This window comes from Notolepis coatsorum (genome assembly GCF_963971535.1).
Source record: "Notolepis coatsorum genome assembly, chromosome: 15".
In the NCBI taxonomy this organism is placed as follows: Eukaryota; Metazoa; Chordata; class Actinopteri; order Aulopiformes; family Paralepididae; genus Notolepis; species Notolepis coatsorum.
The window spans coordinates 19,847,763-19,868,920 of NC_140179.1; the positions used below are offsets into that span (position 1 = coordinate 19,847,763).

Here is a 21,158-nt window from a genome sequence, read left to right on the forward strand (position 1 = left end):
AGTAGTTAAAGTACATAAAGCGGTAGTGGTTTAATGATACCATACTTATCAATACAGTCAGGGAATTGTACCCCTCAGTTACACTGCCCATACCTGTACCTCCCCTCCCCCCATGCTACTATTACCCTGTCCATACCTGTACCTCCCCTCCCCCCATGCTACTATTACCCTGTCCATACCTGTACCTCCCCTCCCCCCCATGCTACTATTACCCTGCCCCATACCTGTACCCCCTCCCCCCTCCCCCATACCTGTACCCCCCTCCCCCATGCTGCTACCCGTGTCATCGCCCCACTGACCGGTGTCAGTTAACCCTTTCACTGCAACGATTCACAGAAGGTTAACCCTTTCACTGCCACACGACAGAAGGTTAACCCTTTACTATCACACAACCGACGGCGACTATATGACAACGTGTCACATAATATCACAGGACTGTTGGGTTGTGTGGTCAGGAACTGAGAACTGTTAGGACTGTCTGACTCTTAATAACAAACACTGAGAACTGTTAGGACTGTCTGACTAACAAACACTGACACACTGCAGTGCGTTACTACGGTTTGGACCATGGACTATTACTAATGTCTGATTACACATCCTGCCACTAGCTACTGTTCACTACTACTACTATCATTATCACTATTATCATTATTACTTGCACTTTGTTCTATGTTCTATTATTATTACTACCTATCCTACCTGTACCCCCCCCCCCCCCCCCCCATGCTGCGATGACACTTGAATTTCCCCCCAAGGTGATTATTAATAAAGGAACGTTTGACTTGACTTTGGGGGGGGGGGGTGTCTTTACATCTCTCTCTCGTAAGACCACAGTTTGGTTGCGTCATTCACGGGTGATTCCCACTAGGGGTCAGAGCCCAGCTGACGTGCCCCCCCCTCGTGCCCCTCCCCTTCCCCCTCCCCCTCGACAGATCAGGTGTCCGGAACGAAATGCTGAGAGCAGGGAACACTCGTTGGGGCCCTGAATTCATAATGCTTCTCAGAGTAGGAGCGCTGATCCGAGGTCAGTGACCAGGACCGATCGTCTTTGTGACCTTCGTTGAGCGGACAGATGTGAATGAAACTGAATCTAGATCTTTGAGAGCCTTCGTGAACAGAGTCAAGATTACATTTTGCCACATGAAGCAAGTACAGTGGCATACTTATTAACTCCCAGAGAATAACATTTTAGATTACATTACATTACATTCAAATGTTGTTAGGGTTTGTAACCGACCTCAAACGCAACGGCACAGAGAGGAAGTTCAGAGTTAGCCAAAGCAAGGGCGTATTTATTTACAGAGTCACAAGATGGAATGAAGTAGAGCAATCGAACAAACGGGGAATCTGGCATGTGAAGATTGTTGCGGCTCTGCAGATACTCCCAGTAGGTAGTGGTGAGGAATTAGCTAGTGACGTTTGAAGCGGCTCTGCAGATCCTCCCAGCTTTCACTCCCGGTGGAAACGGAGAGAGAGAGAAATCAGAGTTAGCCCAGCGCACACACAGAGGCAGAGAGGTGACTGATCCAGTATAAATCCAAGTGACTTGATCCTCGGTGTACCACACACAAGTTAGCAGAGTCCAGAGAAAAAACAATACGGTATCTTCAGTGTTAATCTAACACAAAAACTAGGTGAGTCCAGTACAAACAAAAACGGGATCTCTTCGGTGTTCACCAAACACACAAAAAACTGATAATCCAAAAGATAGTTTCCAAAAACTCACCAGAGCGCAACGCGAGAAGCGGGCAGATTACGAGGCGTAGCTCCGAACGGGGAACCAGGTTCTCCACAGCAGTTCTCCACAAAAGATCCTGGAGAGCAAAAGACAGCAACAGCGACGGGGAAGGCAGGTATATGCAGGTGTAATTCAAAACGACCCAACATCGATAGTAAGGGGGTCTGAGCATATAAAGCCTACAGGGGCGCTGATTACAAGCTGTGACAGCTGCGGGATGAGATTGATACTTGCTTCAAAAGCGTGTAGCGGGGAAAGCACCAATCAACACGGCACACATTAATCACATAGTACCTTAAAGGAACCGAGCGTGTGGCAGGGAGCGGACCAAAACCTCACAGTACCCCCCCCTCCACGGGAGCCACCCGGCGACCAGCCCGACCCGGCTCGCCCGGATGGGCACGATGGAAGTCGGTGATCAGGCCGAGATCCATGATGAGCTGGCGGGAGACCCAGCTCCGTTCTTCCGGGCCGTACCCCTCCCAGTCCACCAGGTACTGGAAACCTCGACCCCGACGTCGAACGCCCATCAACCGGCGGACCTGCCACTGGGGGTGACCGTCCACCATCTCGGGAGGAGGCGGGTCCGGAGCAGGAGGCATCAGGGGACTGAGAGAGACAGGGTGGGTGTCTTAGTCTAGTGGTGAGAGCTGTGTTTGTATCAGGGTGGGTGTCTTAGTCTAGTGGTGAGAGCTGTGTTTGTATCACCGTGACCACAGTCATTGTTGATTCGACTCCCGCACTATTTGTTTTGGACCTTCGCCAATATGAAATGTAAATATATTACTTATGGCTATAACATAACGTACAGTATGTACCTTTTTTCCTGTAGTGGCGATTATTACTTTATTTAAGTTTTTGAACGAGAGCATGTTGGTCTGAACCTCACCTGTCCAGAGAGAGAGGCCTGTCGGGTCGATACCGGCCCCCTTCACTGTCATAACATTTACATTCCTACACACTACAGGATTCTGGGTCGACCCTTACATAACACACACACACACACACACACACACACACACACACACACACACACACACACACACACACACACACACACACACACACACACACACACACACACACACACACACACACACACACACACACACACACACACACACACACACACACACACACACACACACACACACACACACACACACACACACACACACACACTGATATGTCTATAATCCTCTGAGTCTGCATGAGGTCGCAGGCTTTTCTCACAAGGCAGTTCCTTGTTATTTATCCGTTTCTCTTTCCTTAAGGTGACAGTGAGATGGGTCTTTACCATGCCAGCTGTCAAGGGGGCGTAGTATTGTCCCAATTGAAGGTGAAATTGTCCCAGTTCCAAGCTCAAGAATGGCTGAGGTTCCATGGCTGACATGCGTCCTCGTAGAGTGCTCTGAAAGAGAGAAATCAAGCTGAATTCCGGTGTATTAACTCACAGAATTGATTTCAATCCATATCGGCTATGGAGTTCAATTGTTTTTGCCAGTGACAAAAACACCCCCATAAATCATATAATTGTAATCTACTGTCTGGCTGTAGTTAAGTTTCTTTATTAGTTGTCATACAGAATACAGAATACTTTGCATGAAATGTTTTTTTCTGTGTTGCTCCTGAGAGTGTGCTAGATAATAACAAGATAGTATAAAATAAGTTTATAGTAAGTTTATAGTTTGTGGCTATACTGTAGTTTGTTTCGGTTCAGTGGGCTACTGGTGTGGATTACACCCCTGAATGGCCCTTGAGCGCCCCCTGCTGGTGTAGTGTGAATTACACCCCTGAATGACCCTTGAGCGCCCCCTGCAGGTGTAGTGTGAATTACACCCCTGAATGGCCCTTGAGTGCCCCCTGCTGGTGTAGTGTGAATTACACCCCTGAATGACCCTTGAGCGCCCCCTGCATGTGTAGTGTGAATTACACCCCTGAATGGCCCTTGAGCGTCCCCTGCTGGTGTAGTGTGAATTACATCCCTGAATGGCCCTTGAGCGCCCCCCTGCTGGTGTAGTGTGAATTACACCCCTGAATGGCCCTTGAGCGCCCCCTGCTGGTGTAGTGTGAATTACACCCCTGAATGGCCCTTGAGCGCCCCCTGCAGGTGTAGTGTGAATTACACCCCTGAATGACCCTTGAGCGCCCCCTGCAGGTGTAGTGTGAATTACACCCCTGAATGGCCCTTGAGAGCCCCCTGCTGGTGTAGTGTGAATTACACCCCTGAATGACCCTTGAGCGCCCCCTGCTGGAAACAACAATCTACAGTCCATCAATAGTACTTGGTCACTAATGAGTGGCTTTAACCCTTTCACTGCCGCACTACCAAACGGTTAACCCTTTCACTGCGCCAATACACAGAAGGTTAACCCTTTCACTGCCACACGACAGCAGGTTAACTAAACAAGGTGGTACAGTATAGTTGGAATGGGTTGTAGTTGTCTGGTGTGGTAACTGGTGTGGTAACTGGTCTGGTCTGGTAACTGGTCTGGTAACTGGTCTGGTCTGGTAACTGGTCTGGTAACTGGTCTGGTCTGGTAACTGGTCTGGTAACTGGTCTGGTAACTGGTCTGGTCTGGTAACTGGTCTGGTAACTGGTCTGGTAACTGGTCTGGTAACTGGTTTGGTAACTGGTCTGGTAACTGGTCTGGTAACTGGTTTGGTAACTGGTCTGGTAACTGGTTTGGTAACTGGTCTGGTAACTGGTCTGGTAACTGGTTTGGTAACTGGTCTGGTAACTGGTCTGGTAACTGGTTTGGTAACTGGTCTGGTCTGGTAACTGGTCTGGTAACTGGTCTGGTAACTGGTTTGGTAACTGGTCTGGTCTGGTAACTGGATGGATTGTGCCGAGAAAGGACTCTACCATCAACACCATGATGGTAATTAAATACGCTATGGTTCTAAAAATCTGAACTATCCCTTTTAAGTGGAGTCGTTTACTGTGGACGAAAGATTGAGTTGTACTTGTACAACCACTGGCTGCCAGCCTGGAACCGCAAACCCTCAACATAAGAGAAGATATGTGTAACGGATATTCTAATACCAGAACCCAAGCGCTGCAGACACAAACAAGATGAGAAGAGGAAAATATAGAAAACCCAACAGCAGGTATATTTACTTTACATAGGTCAATGGAACATGTGAATAATAGGGCTAGGGGTGAACAGGTCAAAATACAAAAAGGAATTTAAAAAAAGGAATAATGTCCAAACAAAAAGCAACGCAGAGCGTTGTCAAAAGCTAAATAAACGAAGTAACAAAATAAACCGCAGGAATAATAAAAGTCCAATTGCCTGGGAACATAAAATATACAAAAACTCACGGCGCAAAATCAAGGAGTATCCAGGTCCAACAAGAGGGGACAGGCAGGAGGAGGAGGAGAGGCTATAAGGACTGGTAGAGAGAGAGAGGGGTAGAGAGAGAGAGGGGGGTAGAGAGAGAGGGGTAAAGAGAGAGAGATAGACTTCACCAAATGGGACAAACACCCAATTGAGACTCTACATGCAGAATTTTGCAAATCCATTCTCCGCACCCAACGGAAAACACCAAATAATGCATGCAGAGCAGAACTAGGAAGATACCCCCTAATTATCAAAATCCAAAAAAGAGCATTTAAATTCTATAATCACCTAAAAGAAAGTGACCCAGACACACTCCACAACATAGCCCTCACCTACAGTGAGACCATTGAGAGATGCCCACTCAGCCAGATGGTTCTGGGACTCTGCTCACAAACACAAGCAGAGCCACCAGACAGAAACCACACTGGACTCAACCAAATGATAAGAAAACAAAAAGAAAACTATCTGACACATTGGAAAGAATCAACCCAAAACCAGAGCAAATTGAAATGCTATTTGGCTCTAAACAGAGAGTACACAGTGGCAGAATACCTGAGCACTGTGACTGACCCAAAACTAAGAAGATCTTTGACTAGGTACAGACTCAGCAAGCACAGCCTAGCCATCGAGAAAGGCCGCCATAGGCAGACCTGGCTCCCAAGAGAAGACAGACTGTGCATAAGAAGAGGTGGAAACCGAGCTCCACTTCTTAACAACCTGCCCACTATACCAAGACATCAGAGACATATACTTCAACCTGCCCACTATACCAAGACATCAGAGACATATACTTCAACCTGCCCACTATACCAAGACATCAGAGACATATACTTCAACCTGCCCACTATACCAAGACATCAGAGACATATACTTCCCACAAATTGCAAACACCCAAAGAGACTTTGAAAACATGGAAAACAACTTAAAACTCCCATACCTACTGCGAGAAATACAACAATGTGCAAACACAGCAGCAAGATTTGTGAGCTGCTGTGACAAGAAAAGGACATCCAACGGAATACAACCACCATAAAGACTGTCAATCACACAAGAAATTCCTTCTGTAATTTTTTTTGTTTTCTCTGTTTGATTGTTTTGTTTGGTTTTGGCAATGTAAACATATCAATGTTTCCCATGTCAATAAAGCCCATTTGAATTTAATTGAATTTAATTGAGAGGGGTGGAGAGAGAGAGGGGGAGGGGGAAACAAAGCGATACAGTGGACAGAAGCCTGGAGGACTGGAGGTGCATGACAATATTCCTTTATTGATCCCCTGGGAGAAATCCGGGCGTCATAGCAGCATGGGGGAGGGGGGAGGGGAGGTATGGGCAGGGTAATAGATGAAAGACATAAATATAGGCAATACAATTAAATCTGAATATAAAAAGAAAAGAAAAAGAAACAGTAATACAAGGTGCAGGTGAGGGTCTGTACGTATGATATACGTCACTCATTGTAGTCCGAGCAGGTTCCGGTGGTTAAGAGTCAGACACACTTAGAGGTCAGACATTCCTAGTAGTTCTGGAGTTCTGTAGCCGTTAGTTCTCCAGCTGCTGGCAGCGATCCAGGCCCACGGTGGTGGAGCCTGATGGCCACCGGCATGAAGGACTGGCCAAGGTGGTTAGTGGAGTGTCGGGGGGTATAAGTCTGTGGCTGATCAGTCTTAACTACCCGGTTTCAACCTCATCACACTCCCTTTACTTTCACTAGAGTAAAAAGTAGGAGAAAATACATTAAAAGGTAACTAGTAATTGTATTGAATTACTCTCCACCTCTGTGCAAGAGCGATCTGCATATCACATACAAAAAGTAATCTTACCAGGGAGCTGATGGGGTGTCTATAACCTTGTGATTCACAAAGGAGAAAACTGCAGCACGTGAGGTCTGGGTAGTACCGTGGTGAGCGGTTTGATACAGTGTCCGTCTGTACAAGATGTCACCGACTTTTCCCACCGTAGACATACCGTGTGAACAATGGCGATCTGTCATCGTAGAGATTAGAACAGAGTTGGGGGTTTTTGCCTTGAGTCTGAAACACACCGATAACAGAGGAGAAATAGAGATTTCTCTTAAATCAAATCAAATCAAATCAAATGTATTTGTAAGGCCCGACAACACACGTTAATGTCCCCATGAGCCGGACACGTCTTCTTTAAACAAGTCAAGAAGAAACATCACAATAAATCAAGAACAAAGACAAAAACACCATGAAATCCAAAATAGAATGTAAAATAAATAAATAAAATGTATGCAACACTCCCAGACATATCCCACGCGAAGGTAAGGAAAAACTCACTAGGAAAAAAGCACCACAGGCAATGTGGAGGAGAGAAACCGTTCAAGGGGGGGATCTCCCTTCTTAGATGTCGGTGATAGTAGTGTTGCTATAAAACAGGCGAAACAGTTGATAAGCATGTACATATACGTGTAATGAAACACAAATAAGTACATGCATTAGCAACTGAACATTTTGAAAGATTCACCTCTCCTCTCACTACCTCTCACCTTCACAACTCCGAATTCAACAATCTCTCTCTCTCTCACTAACAACAACTCCAACCTCAGCTGCACTCAACTTACTCCTGACTAACCTAGTGGCTTTGTAGTGTGTGTGTCTGGGGCGTGTGCACGTGCGATGTGGGTGGACTAATGATGCGCAGGTGTGTTCTATCAGTACTAATCAGCTACCTTATTGTCTCTACTCTTTCCGTGGCAAAACTATCTTCCATCCTTCACATATCCATGAGAAGGGGGGTGAGATCTGCCACAATACACACACACAGACACACACACACACACACACACACACACACACACACACACACACACACACACACACACACACACACACATACATACACACACACATGCACACACACACACACACACACACACACACACACATACATACACACAAATACATACACACACACACACACACACACACACACACACACACACACACACACACACACACACACACACACACACACACACACACACACACACACACACACACACACACACACACAGCACCTCAATTTAGAGTTAAAACAAACAACTTTGTAATTGCCATTTGACGCACCTTAAGTTGCATGTGTATATATAAACTTGCAGTGCACACAACCCACAAGCATTATGTATGTGTACTGTACACACACACACACACACACACACACACACACACACACACACACACACACACACACACACACACACACACACACACACACACACACACACACACACACACACACACACACACACACACACACACACACACCACACACACACAAAGAGAGAGCGGGACCACCTCATTTTCAAGAGTTAACACAAACAATTGTGTTATTATGTAATTGCCATTTGACGCAAGTTGCATGTAGAGTGTGTATACAGTGTACAATAAACACACACACACACACACACACACACACACACACACACACACACACACACACACACACACACACACACACACACACACACACACACACACACACACACACACACACACACCAATCCCTGCTGTCATGTTTAATGCAGCAGAGGGAGAGCAGACTACAGGGAGGTGTAGTCTGACGTCACTTTAGACTACAGCTGTATGTTCACCTGTATCAGGGGAGGCGGGTTGACTTGAATCTGCAGTGATCCTTCAGTAAAGCATGGTTTTCCTCAGTAAACTCAGTCTGATCCCTGAGAGTGGAAACAAATTTTTCATGTCGGGGAGAAAGAAGGCTTCTGGAAGCTCAACAGCCGAGGAGGCTTTTCTTAACCCTTTCACTACCACACTACAGAAGGTTAACCTTCTGTAGTGTGGTAGTGAAAGGTTAACAGTAGGTTATGAATATAACCGTGTTCTATGAGTATAGTGACGCTCAGCGTCTACTGCACATATCTCTCTCCAGTGTTGTGCACTGAATAAAAACTCACAAAATGTACCTTTACATACCAACATCCGTCTGGCCACACCCACATCTGCTACCTATATAAGCAGGGGTGTGGCCACAATCTTTCACCACAAGGCAAGATCAAGGGCCGCAGTGGCGTCTAGACGCTGAGCGTCACTATACTCATAGAACATGGTTATATTCATAACCTACTGTTCTATGTCGTATAAGCTTCCGCTCAGCGTCTACTGCACAACGGGAGCTGAGCGGGAGCTGATGCTCGACAAATGTACCCCACTGAGGCCCCCCACAACCATCAGAACCGGGGAGGACCGAGCCCCTCGACCCTCCCTAATGGAGGGATACCCTCCCTATTGGAGGACGGGAGGGAGACGGATCCGACCGTGCGAAGAGGAACTCACACACACACACACACACACACACACACACACACACACACACACACACACACACACACACACACACACACACACACACACAACAATGGAAATTGTGCTGTTTTCAGTTGACCCCTTTGGCGTCTGTCTCGTCAGCAGTGCTCCAGGCTCGGGTCAAGGGCCTGCTGCCTGGATTGAGGGATCGACCTCTTCTGGTGGTCGTCTCCCCGGTGCGCTGCCTGCTCCCGCTGTAGTGTAGCCTCTTGAGTGCTTCGAGTTACAGCCATGCTGACTGCCTGAGTATGCCAGGGTCAGTGTGCCAGGCGGCGTGCTAGTGGGGGAAGGGCCCGCTCTTGGATGGGCCCTGTCCGAATACGCTGGCGATGTGGGGGGCGGTGTCACTAGTGACCGCCTGGTGAGGTCTTGATGATGTGGCGTCGTTGACCTCTCCGGTCCCCCTTTTTCCGGGGGGATCCAGTCCCTTCTGCTCCGCTGCTACGGCCTTGCCATGGGGTTGAGTTTGCTCATGACCCCGTGATTTTGGGGGCGGTAACAAGGTTTGTTCCTTCCGTTCGTTCCCTGGTGGCATGCGGGTTGTGCGTGTGCGTAGTCGTGGGGTCAAGCCACGGTCTGCTCACCCTGTGCGTTGAGTTGCTCGAGTTCCTCTTCGCACGGTCGGATCCGTCTCCCTCCCGTCCTCCAATAGGGAGGGTATCCCTCCATTAGGGAGGGTCGGGGGGCTCGGTCCTCCACGGTTCTGATGGTTGTGGGGGGCCTCAGTGGGGTATTTGTCGAGCTTCAAGCTCCCGCTCAGCTCCCGTTGTGCAGATGACGCTGAGCGGAAGCTAGTATGAGAACGATCACAGTTCTATGAATACTAGTGACGCTCAGCGTCTAGACGCCACTGCAGCCTTTGATCTTGCCTTGTGGTGAAAGATTGGGAAGGAGGCGAGTGTGGGGCCACACACCTGCTTATGAAGGTAGCGGATAGGGGTGTGGCCAGACGAATGTTGGTATGTAAAGGTACATTGTGAGTTTTTATTCAGTGCATATGCACGAAGTGAGATTAGTGCAGATGACGCTGAGCGTCACTAGTATTCATAGAACTACGGTTATATTCATAACCTATCGTTATGGATGTTATGATCATAGCGTGTGGTTATGGATGTTATGAACATAGCGTGTGGTTATGGATGTTATGAACATAGTGTGTGGTTATGGATGTTATGATCATAGTGGGAATAGTGTCGATGGGGGTGAGCACCCTTTTCTTTTTGTTCAGGCCCCAAAATATCTGAGCACGGCCCTGGTAAGTTGACAACAAAGTCAATCTTCTTCAAATCATCTTCTTGACTGAGCTTTGAGTTATGTTTCTGTATGGATTAATAGATCTGGCTGCCTAAGACCATGTTTATCACTGGGCTTTGACTTATGTTTCTGTATGGATTAATAGATCTATATAACCCTAACCCTAAGACCATGTTTATCAAAGACTGGGCTCCGGGCCTAAAGGTTGACTGTGGGAAAACAGAAGGGGGTCGTGGATTGACCCTGGACTAATTAGAGATGGAACTCATTACATTTACTTTAGCTACTGTCATTAAGTAGAAATTATTCTAATATTCGTTTCTACAGGAAGCCTTGGGACTCATATGTACCCATCAAAATATGCACAAAGACTAGGCCAAAAAAGATGACTCAGGTGATTATATTATTCATTAAGAATAATGAAACATGCATACAATCTTTATGATTTTCATTCAAAAGTAATGCACATAGTAAGTACTTCACTCATACTTTGACTTGAGTCATTTTCTAGACAAGTAACTCCAATTGAAGTAAAAACAAATTATTAACAAAAGAAAAACAGATGTAACAGCTCTCCTCATCATTAAGTAAAACATTACTTTCCAAGTCGGGAAATGAGTTTCTAAAGCTACCGGCTATGATGCCAAAAGGCCCTGCGCTGCAAGACGATGATGCTGGATGAAATACTGAGGAGGCTAGCTGGCCGGCCAGCGCTTTAAAACAAAGGGGACGTTCATCTGCATAATGGCTTGTAAAAAAAGCAGCTTTAGGTCACAAGGAAAGCAGAAAAGTATAGAAGGAATAATCCATAAACAATCCAATATTGTCACAAGGAAAGAAGATATTACCTACCTGGGTTCCATCCTAGAGGCAAATCTTTCCTGTGACAAAATGGCATCCAATGTAATAAAAAAAGTCAACCAACGAACTCGATTCTTGTACCGGATCTCCTCACTGGTAAACAAGAATACCCTGAAGACTCTAACAGGAGCACTCATTCAAGGGTACTACGACTATGCTTGCACCTCATGGTACCAAAGCACCTCAAAGGCGCTAAAAACAAAATTACAAACATCTCAAAACAAACTGGTCAGACTACTGCTTGACCTTACTCCTAGAACCCACCTCACCCCTGCCCACTTTGACAACCTAGGATGGCTTAGAGTAGACGACAGAGTACAGCAACTTGCAATGGGCCTGGTCTACAAGATACACTACACGACCAAGGTACCCATGTACATGTCAAAATACTTCCCAAAGATCAGTGAATACCACGATCACAACACCAGAGGGAGCTCCACAAATCATGTTAAACCCAGATTCGGCTCAAACAAGGGACTAAACACGTTTTGCAATTATGCCACATCAATGTGGAACGCCCTACCCAAAGCTGTAAAGGAATGTGAATCACTACCCACTTTCAAAAACACTCTCAAAAAACACCTAAGGGAGACTGCAACTCGAAACTGGCCCCTGTAAATGTCCGAACACAACCCCCTCCAATGTACAGTAAATTACCAAGTATGGTCTTGTCAATAATCCAATGTACAGTTTTGTTTGTACAGTTGTACAGTGTCGCCCACCCACCCCTCCTACCCAACCCCCCCCCCCCCCCCCCCCCCGCCACTCCTACCCAACCCCCCCCCCCCCCACTCCTACCCCCCCCCCCCCCCACCCACCCAACCACCTCCAATGTACAGTCCCCCCCCACCCCCACCTACCCAATCCAATGTACAGTTTCTACGTCAAATGTATATACTTTTTTTTCTGGACTCTTTTTGTATCACAAACAGTACTGTAATTGCAAATCTGATATGTCATAAATGTATAGATGTAGCAGTTCTGTCTATCTGTATGTCATGTATGTCATATATGTTACGATGAATTGAAAATGGGGGACCCTGATGTAAACAAGACGAAAGTCTTTCTCTGGTCTGCATCCCCTTAACAATTGTATGTATTGAGCTGTACTGTACTGTACCCATTCTGCAATCTGTTAATAAAGTTTTCAAGTTTTCAATCAATCCATTACAGCCGTCGCTTATTGTGTGAGGTCTTGAGAGCTGTAACTAGAGTTGTCTCTGAATGGTTTTCTAAATGACTCCATATGACATTTTGGAACAGGGTCAGACTGTGGTCGTACTGGGCAGATCCCAGGTTTGTGTGTGTGTGTGTGTGCGTGTGCGTGTGCGTGTCCGTGTGCGTGTGCATGTGTGTGTGTGTGTGTGTTTTAGAGTTAGGGTTCACTGTAATGCATTAATGCTTGGTTCTGTATGAGCCTTCTGAGATTGTGCTTCATACAGTAATAAAGACCAAACACTATACAAAATATACAATGTACAAAACTAAAGTACAAAATGCAAAAATGTAATTTAGTAATAAATAGATAAAATATGGTGTAGTGTTAAAACGTGTTTAAAGTGTCTAAAGTGAATGTTTAACTAAAGTGAGTGTGTGCACGTGTGTGTGTGTGTGCGTGTGTGTGTGTGTGTGTGTGTGTGTGTGTGTGTGTGTGTGTGTGTGTGTGTGTGCGTGCGTGTGTGTGTGTGTGTGTGTGTGTGTGTGTGTGTGTGTGTGTGTGTGTGTGTGTGTGTGTGTGTGTGTGAGTGTGTGTGTGTGTGTGTGAGAGAAAGAACTGTGTGTGTGTGTGTGTGTGTGTGTGTGTGTGTGTGTGTGTGTGTGTGTGTGTGTGTGTGTGTGTGTGTGTGTGTGTGTGTGAGAGAGAGAGATTGTTATTTGTGACTTTGACCATACAGATTGGTATTTGTGACTTTGACCATACAGATTGTTATTTGTGACTTTGACCATACAGATTGTTATTTGTGACTTTGACCATACAGATTGTTATTTGTGACTTTGACCATACAGATTGTTATTTGTGACTTTGACCATACAGATTGTTATTTGTGACTTTGACCATACAGATTGTTATTTGTGACTTTGACCATACAGATTGTTATTTGTGACTTTGACCATACAGATTGTTATTTGTGCAGAACATGTCACCAGAGCGCCTTTTTCACATTCTTTCCCCTGGAGAGAGAGAGAGAGAGAGAGAGAGAGAGAGAGAGAGAGAGAGAGAGAGAGAGAGAGAGAGAGAGAGAGAGAGCGTCTCTGTACTTCCCTGAAATCTGACTTGCATGTGTGATGTCACAAATAGGTCCAACCTATCGTGGTCCAATGTGTGGTAACTTGACACCTTTCCCATCAGCATACGTGGAAAGCTGAGTAGTGTCTATATGTCTTGAAGACTATATGTATCCCTCCGCGCAGGCACGTGCATACATAGAGCCCAAGGGGTGCTTGAGCATCTGCCTTTTTGAGCCTCATCAAAAAAGTGCAATTTTTTGAAAAAAAGAATAAAAAAACGTTTTTTTTCGCATATAGACTGCCCTTCCAACTGAAAAATGTCAGGATAGAATCAAAATATTAGGTAAAGAGAGAGAGATGCCCCATATTCCATTGCAGTTTGCACGGCCTCCTCAGCGTGCCTCTTCGCGGACCTATATTTTATGCATAGCGTGGGTGGTGATGATGATGATGATAGAAACCGCTGTGGCGCATACAGTTGAATGCTGGTATTACACTCATTGAGGGACACGAAGAAGTCAAGTCCGATGGGATTTGGGAATCGCAAAAACAAATCGGGATTGGAATAAAAAATGCATTTATATTAAACAATACAGAATATACAGCACTTCTTGGGGTCTGTAGGGTAAGCACGTATTTCCTCCCCCCTGAACATTTATGGAGATGTATGGGCCTTTTAAGTCAGTGATAAAAGTGTCTTTCAAGGATAAGTGAGCTCCTGCACTGATTATTATAGTTCAATATTCAATATTTGATCACCAAAACCCCCCAAAAAGCATAAAAAGGCCCCCCCCCCCCCGCCCGAAAAGGGCCCTTAAAAATCGGGCTTGTGCGCTATGCGCGCTCGGTTAAAACACACACAGGTATAGTGCCCTTTTCAGCCTTTGAGCACCTGCCCCTCTAAAGTCCTGTGCATGTCCCTGAGGCGCCACACGGTTGTTCTATTAATAAACATTGATTTCACAGCGGTGTGCTCCGCCCCTCCCCCAACAGTAGTTTGAGCTGGTGTTGAGAGGGATGAGGGAGCCACGGCGCGTCTCTCCGGTTATTTTGAAACAATTTGGTGGAAAAAAACATATTTATACAAATTGTTACTCAATATAGAACATTTAAGGGTTTAGAATACATCTGGAGGAGACAGTACTGCGTCCCTGTAAATCATGTAGTTTGTGACTATCAGTGTACTGTCCATGCAAAGCACTTGGTTCATTGGGGAAAAGGTTAACTACAGTATATTGTTTGCACTGTTTATTTGTCTCATATTTTATATTCAGATCTAATTCTCATATTCTTTATCCCTTCTCATATTCTTTATATTCTTTATCCCGAATATGAAGTTCTTCCCTCGGGGAGATGGTTCAGAGCAAGTAGATATAAGAGCAAGCGCTACAAGCTATCCTTCCTTCCTACATCCATTGCTCTCCTAAATAACACTAGAGTCAAGTCAAGTCAAGAGTTTTATTTGTCACGGCATACAAGTATACAATGAAATGCGGGTGGTCTTGCCCGCAACGATGTCCAAATACAATAGTAATAATATATAATAGAATCCAATAGAACGACATTGTGCAATAAAACAAGTAAACAGAATAGGGCATATTATCGGTATATGTACATGAGTTATTTACAGAGCATGGTAGGGCATGCTGGGTTCCTGTGGTAGTGCAATACACTGTTAGCTACGGAAGAGGCACTGGGTCTTTATGTACATGCTATATTATACAATCTCAAGTTATACTATACTATTCTTAAAGTGACCTTTCCTTTCGTAAAGTGGCCATAAGTGTGAGCGTGTGCAGCACGAGTGTGTGCTTGCTCATGTTAAAGTGGCTGCTAGTGTGTGAGCGTGTACAGTGTGTGGAGAGTTCAGTGTTCAAGGCTCTGATGGCCTGGGGGAAGAAGCTGAGCCGAAGTCTCTCTGTCCTAGTAGCTGGTGTTCGCAGGCGTCTGCCTGACCTCAGCAGCATGAACAGGCTGTTGTTGGGGTGGTGAGGGTCTTTCATTATTCTGCAGGCTCTGGATTTGCACCTCTTGTTGTATAGAACCTGCAGGGGTGGTAGTGCAATACCCGTCGATTCCTTTGACAGTGGGCTGTCACCTCTTTCTTTCTTGTCCAAGTCCTAATCTGTTGTAATTTAATTAGGGCAGGGTGCAATATGAAGCTTTTTGAAGCTTGTATTATGGTTGCACGTCTCTATGTATTGTCATATTTGTCTGAAGTCCTTTTTACTAACTGAATGAATGAATGATTGTATATATATTATATACAATCTGTTATTGCAGAATGATGCAGCACTGATGTTCCAAGTAAAAAAAAAGTGTATTCTTATCTTATCTTAATTGTATTGCCTATATGTATGCATTTCTACTATTGCCCTGCCCTGTCTGTAGAGATCTGAGAGACTTTTCTGAGACACATCTGGAGGAGCATTTTAAACCTGTCTCACACACATCTGGAGGAGCATTTTAAACCTGTCTGACACACATCTGGAGGAGCATTTTAAACCTGTCTGACACACATCTGGAGGAGCATTTTAAACCTGTCTGACACACATCTGGAGGAGCATTTTAAACCTGTCTGACACATCTGGAGGAGCATTTTAAACCTGCCTGACACATCTGGAGGAGCATTTTAAACCTGTCTGACACACATCTGGAGGAGCATTTTAAACCTGTCTGACACATCTGGAGGAGCATTTTAAACCTGTCTCACACACATCTGGAGGAGCATTTTAAACAGCATCCAAATGTGCTTTGGATCCGATTTGCAAAAATCCCATTTCATGTGGTTTTCTGCTGACTTTGTAAAATCAATCTGGATACAATATGGATATTCCAGAAAACGGATTTGGATTTGTAATATGAGTTTTTCATTGTATTTCATTGTATTTTCTGTCTGTAAACGGTTTGTTTACACCCGGGTTGTTGACGTTGTTTGTAAACACAGGAGTAAAACAGATCTGTTTTTCATCTACAGTTCAGTATCCAAAACGGATTTTATTTATTTAAAATGTTTCATACATTCTTCTTATTTGTCATCTTGTCAATCAGTTTGAATACAGACGTTCCTGTCCTGAATAAAGACTAAACTATTTCTAAATAGATTTCATCCAAATTACTTGTTTTTAATTAATCTAAAGTTCACATTATTTTATAAAAAAATATATATTTTCTGAGCTGATAATGGAGGATTTACCTATAACCTCTTCTGAAAGTGCATCTATGGTTGGACTCTACCTATCTGGCGCCACCAGCTGGAGAAGGACCGGTGGTGCAAGTACTTGTGGTCTACACTCAGCTCAACTGACAGCATGGGCATGTTTCCAGAAGCCAGTCATCTGACAAGTAACCTAAAAAGGTTACTCTTGCTTTTAGCTGATTTTTAAATCCATATTGTCATGTTAATCATGTTTTGCTATTTAAAATAGTTTTTGTGATTTTAAACTCCTGCTTTTCTTTTCTTTACATTCTTTTTGCTTTATTGTCAAATTTTGCTCTGTTAAGCACTTTGAGCTGCATTTTATGTATGAAAGGTGCTATATAAATAAAGATGATTATTAATACATACTACATACTCTCTGTCTCTCTGTCTCTCTGTCTCTCTCTCTCTCTCTCTCTCTCTCTCTCTCTCTCTCTCTCTCTCTCTCTCTCTCTCTCTCTCTCTCTCGCTCATCTTTCTCTCTCTTACACACACATACACACACACACACACACACACACACACACACACACGCACGCACGCATGCACGCACGCACGCACGCACGCACGCACGCACGCACGCACGCACGCACGCACGCACACACACGCACACACACACACACACACACACACACACACACACACACACACACACACACACACACACACACACACACACACACCTCGACATGTACACACTCACAAGCCATAGCCTTCACTCTCTTCAACCCCCCCCCCCCCCTCTCTCTCTCTATCACACATGCACAAACACACACACACACACACACACGCACGCACGCACGCACGCACGCACGCACACACACACACACACACACACACACACACACACACACACACACACACACACACACACACACACACACACACACACAAACACACACATACACACACTTACATGTAACCTATAGGTCTTTATGTTCTACAGAGAGACAGGACACAGATGTGCCCAGTCCCATAAGTCCAAGGTTATTTCATGTAGCACATCCCTTTCATGTTGCACTGTCCTGTAGGTTGTGACCACATTGCTATCCTGCTTGTGAAGTAGGCTTATTGAATGTGGTACAAATTAGTTTTGGAATCTTTTCAGTTTCCACTTAGGGGATCTGAAGAGTCTATGTGAGGCTAGCAGCTGGTATTCTGTGTGTAATACATGTGACAAATAACAAACTCAGCAAGACCGACGGCTTCTCAGTTACAGTGGGTGACAATATTGTCACAAGGAAAGATGAAATTACCTACCTGGGTTCCATCCTAGAGGCTAATCTTTTCTGTGACAAAATGGCATCTAATGTAATAAAAAAAGTCAACCAACGAACTAGATTCTTGTACCGGATCTCCTCTCTGGTAAACAAGAATACCCTGAAGACTCTGGCAGGAGCACTCATTCAAGGGTACTACGACTATGCTTGCACCTCATGGTACCAAAGCACCTCAAAGGCGCTAAAAACAAAATTACAAACATCTCAAAACAAACTGGTCAGACTACTGCTTGACCTTACTCCTAGAACCCACCTCACCCCTGCCCACTTTGACAACCTAGGATGGCTTAGAGTAGACGACAGAGTACAGCAACTTGCAATGGGCCTGGTCTACAAGATATACTACACGACCAAGGTACCCATGTACATGTAAAAATACTTCCCAAAGGTCAGTGAATACCATGATCACAACACCAGAGGGAGCTCCACAAATCATGTTAAACCCAGATTCGGCTCAAACAAGGGACTAAACACGTTTAGTAATTATGCCACATCAATGTGGAATGCCCAACCCAAAGCTGTAAAGGAATGTGAATCACTACCCACTTTCAAAACCACTCTCAAAGAACACCTACGGGAGACTGCAATTCGAAAATGGCCCCTGTAAATGTCCTAACCCAACCCCCTCCAATGTACAGTAAATTACCAAGTATGGTTTTATCAATATTCCAATGTACAGTTTTGCTTGTACAGTGTCCCCCACCCACCCCTCCTACCCAACCCCCCCCCCCACCCAACCACCTCCAATGTACAGTGAGCTGTACTGTACTGTACCCATTCTGCAATCTGTTAATAAAGTTTTCAATCAATCAATCAATCAATCAATCAATCAATCAATCAATCAATCAATCAATCAATCAATCAATCAAACGCCCACACTACATGTTCTAGTTGTGTAATACACAACTTGACAAGCGGGTGGCAGAGCGTCGTTTTGTAGCTACGTCCAAACACCGTACGTTGAACTACTTCCGGTAGCTAGCTCTGTTGTTAGCCAGCCAGCTCGCTGCTGGAAGAAGCTCCATGTTTTAACAACAACTAGGCCTTTCATTTATCATTTCTTTTACAAATTAATGTTCAAAATGCATCAAATGAAGGCGCTGGTCGCGGAGCGGCTGACCGCAGCCGTCCAGGACATCCTGGGGATCGTGGAGAACGTGATAACTTATTACGAGGAGAGAGAGTCCCAGTCCCAGTCTGAGATCGAGCGTCAGAGCAGAATACTGGACCTCCTGCTGAAACCAAACATCACCTTACAGAGAGCAGGTCTGTGGTTTAAAACATCACCTTACAGAGAGCAGGTCTGTGGTTTAAAACATCACCTTACAGAGAGCAGGTCTGTGGTTTAAAACATCACCTTACAGAGAGCAGGTATGTGGTTTAAAACATCACCTTACAGAGAGCAGGTCTGTGGTTTAAAACATCACCTTACAGAGAGCAGGTCTGTGGTTTAAAACATCACCTTACAGAGAGCAGGTCTGTGGTTTAAACATCACCTTACAGAGAGCACGCATGTGGTTTAAACATCACCTTACAGAGATCAGGTCTGTGGTTTAAACATCACCTTACAGAGAGCAGGTCTGTGGTTTAAACATCACCTTACCGAGATCAGGTCTGTGGTTTAAACATCACCTTACAGAGATCAGGTCTGTGGTGTTTTAAATAGATCACCTTACAGAGAGCAGGTCTGTGATGTTTTAAATAATAACCTTACAGAGAGCAGGTCTGTGATGTTTTAAATAGATCACCTTACAGAGAGCAGGTCTGTGGTTTAAAACATCACCTTACAGAGAGCAGGTCTGTGGTTTAAAACATCACCTTACAGAGAGCAGGTCTGTGGTTTAAAACATCACCTTACAGAGAGCAGGTCTGTGGTTTAAAACATCACCTTACAGAGAGCAGGTCTGTGGTTTAAAACATCACCTTACAGAGAGCAGGTCTGTGGTTTAAAATTTAAATATCACCTTACAGAGAGCAGGTCTGTGATGTTTTAAATAGATTACCTTACAGAGAGCAGGTCTGTGGTTTAAAGATCACCTTACAGAGAGCAGGTCTGTGGTTTAAAACATCACCTTACAGAGAGCAGGTCTGTGGTTTAAAACACCTTACAGAGAGCAGGTCTGTGGTTTAAAGATCACCTTACAGAGAGGAAGCAGGTCTGTGGTTTAAACATCACCTTACAGAGAGCAGGTCTGTGGTTTACAGATCACCTTACAGAGAGCAGGTCTGTGATGTTTTAAATAGATCACCTTACAGAGAGCAGGTCTGTGATGTTTTAAATAGATTACCTTACAGAGAGCAGGTCTGTGATGTTTTAAATAGATCACCTTACAGAGAGCAGGTCTGTGATGTTTTAAATAGATTACCTTACAGAGAGCAGGTCTGTGATGTTTTAAATAGATCACCTTACAGAGAGCAGGTCTGTGATGTTTTAAATAGATCACCTTACAGAGAGCAGGTCTGTGATGTTTTAAATAGATCACCTTACAGAGAGCAGGTCTGTGATGTTTTAAATAGAGTTTACAGTTTATTATAACTCTTAACCGTCAAGTAACGGAGCAGGTTAGGCCATGTAATATAATAATATATAAATATCTATTCAGGGTTAGAAAATTCAAGGGCTTTTTTTGCCCCCCCCTTAATTGATTTTCGGGTGCTTTTTTTATTTATTTCGGGGGCACTGAATTTTTATGATAAATTGTTATTAAACATCCTTACATCCAAATGTTTTTACAGTCTTCGTCCTGTGGACAAAAAGATCCACACAAGCTCCTCGAACACTAGCCGTGTTTGCAGCCGGAGTCTCACGACAAGCTTTGCAATAAATGATATGTTGACCGGTAGCATCCTCCTCAACCCCTACCCAGTCTAATCCCCACGACTCCATCGTACTCCGCTTTAAAAAAAAATTAT

At 44.7% G+C, this 21,158-nt stretch overlaps 1 protein-coding gene across 1 annotated transcript in view; it reads left to right on the top strand.

Annotated features, from left to right (window-relative positions):
* The first annotated feature begins 19,263 nt into the window (after positions 1–19,263).
* The window catches only part of LOC311241773 (uncharacterized protein), a 32,122-nt gene continuing 30,227 nt past the window's right edge, over positions 19,264–21,158 (top strand). Inside the window, exon 1 of the mRNA XM_084330680.1 lies at positions 19,264–19,511. Coding sequence (XP_084186806.1) covers positions 19,319–19,511 — 193 coding nt within the window. The 5' untranslated portion in view covers positions 19,264–19,318. The remainder of the gene's footprint in view (positions 19,512–21,158) is intronic.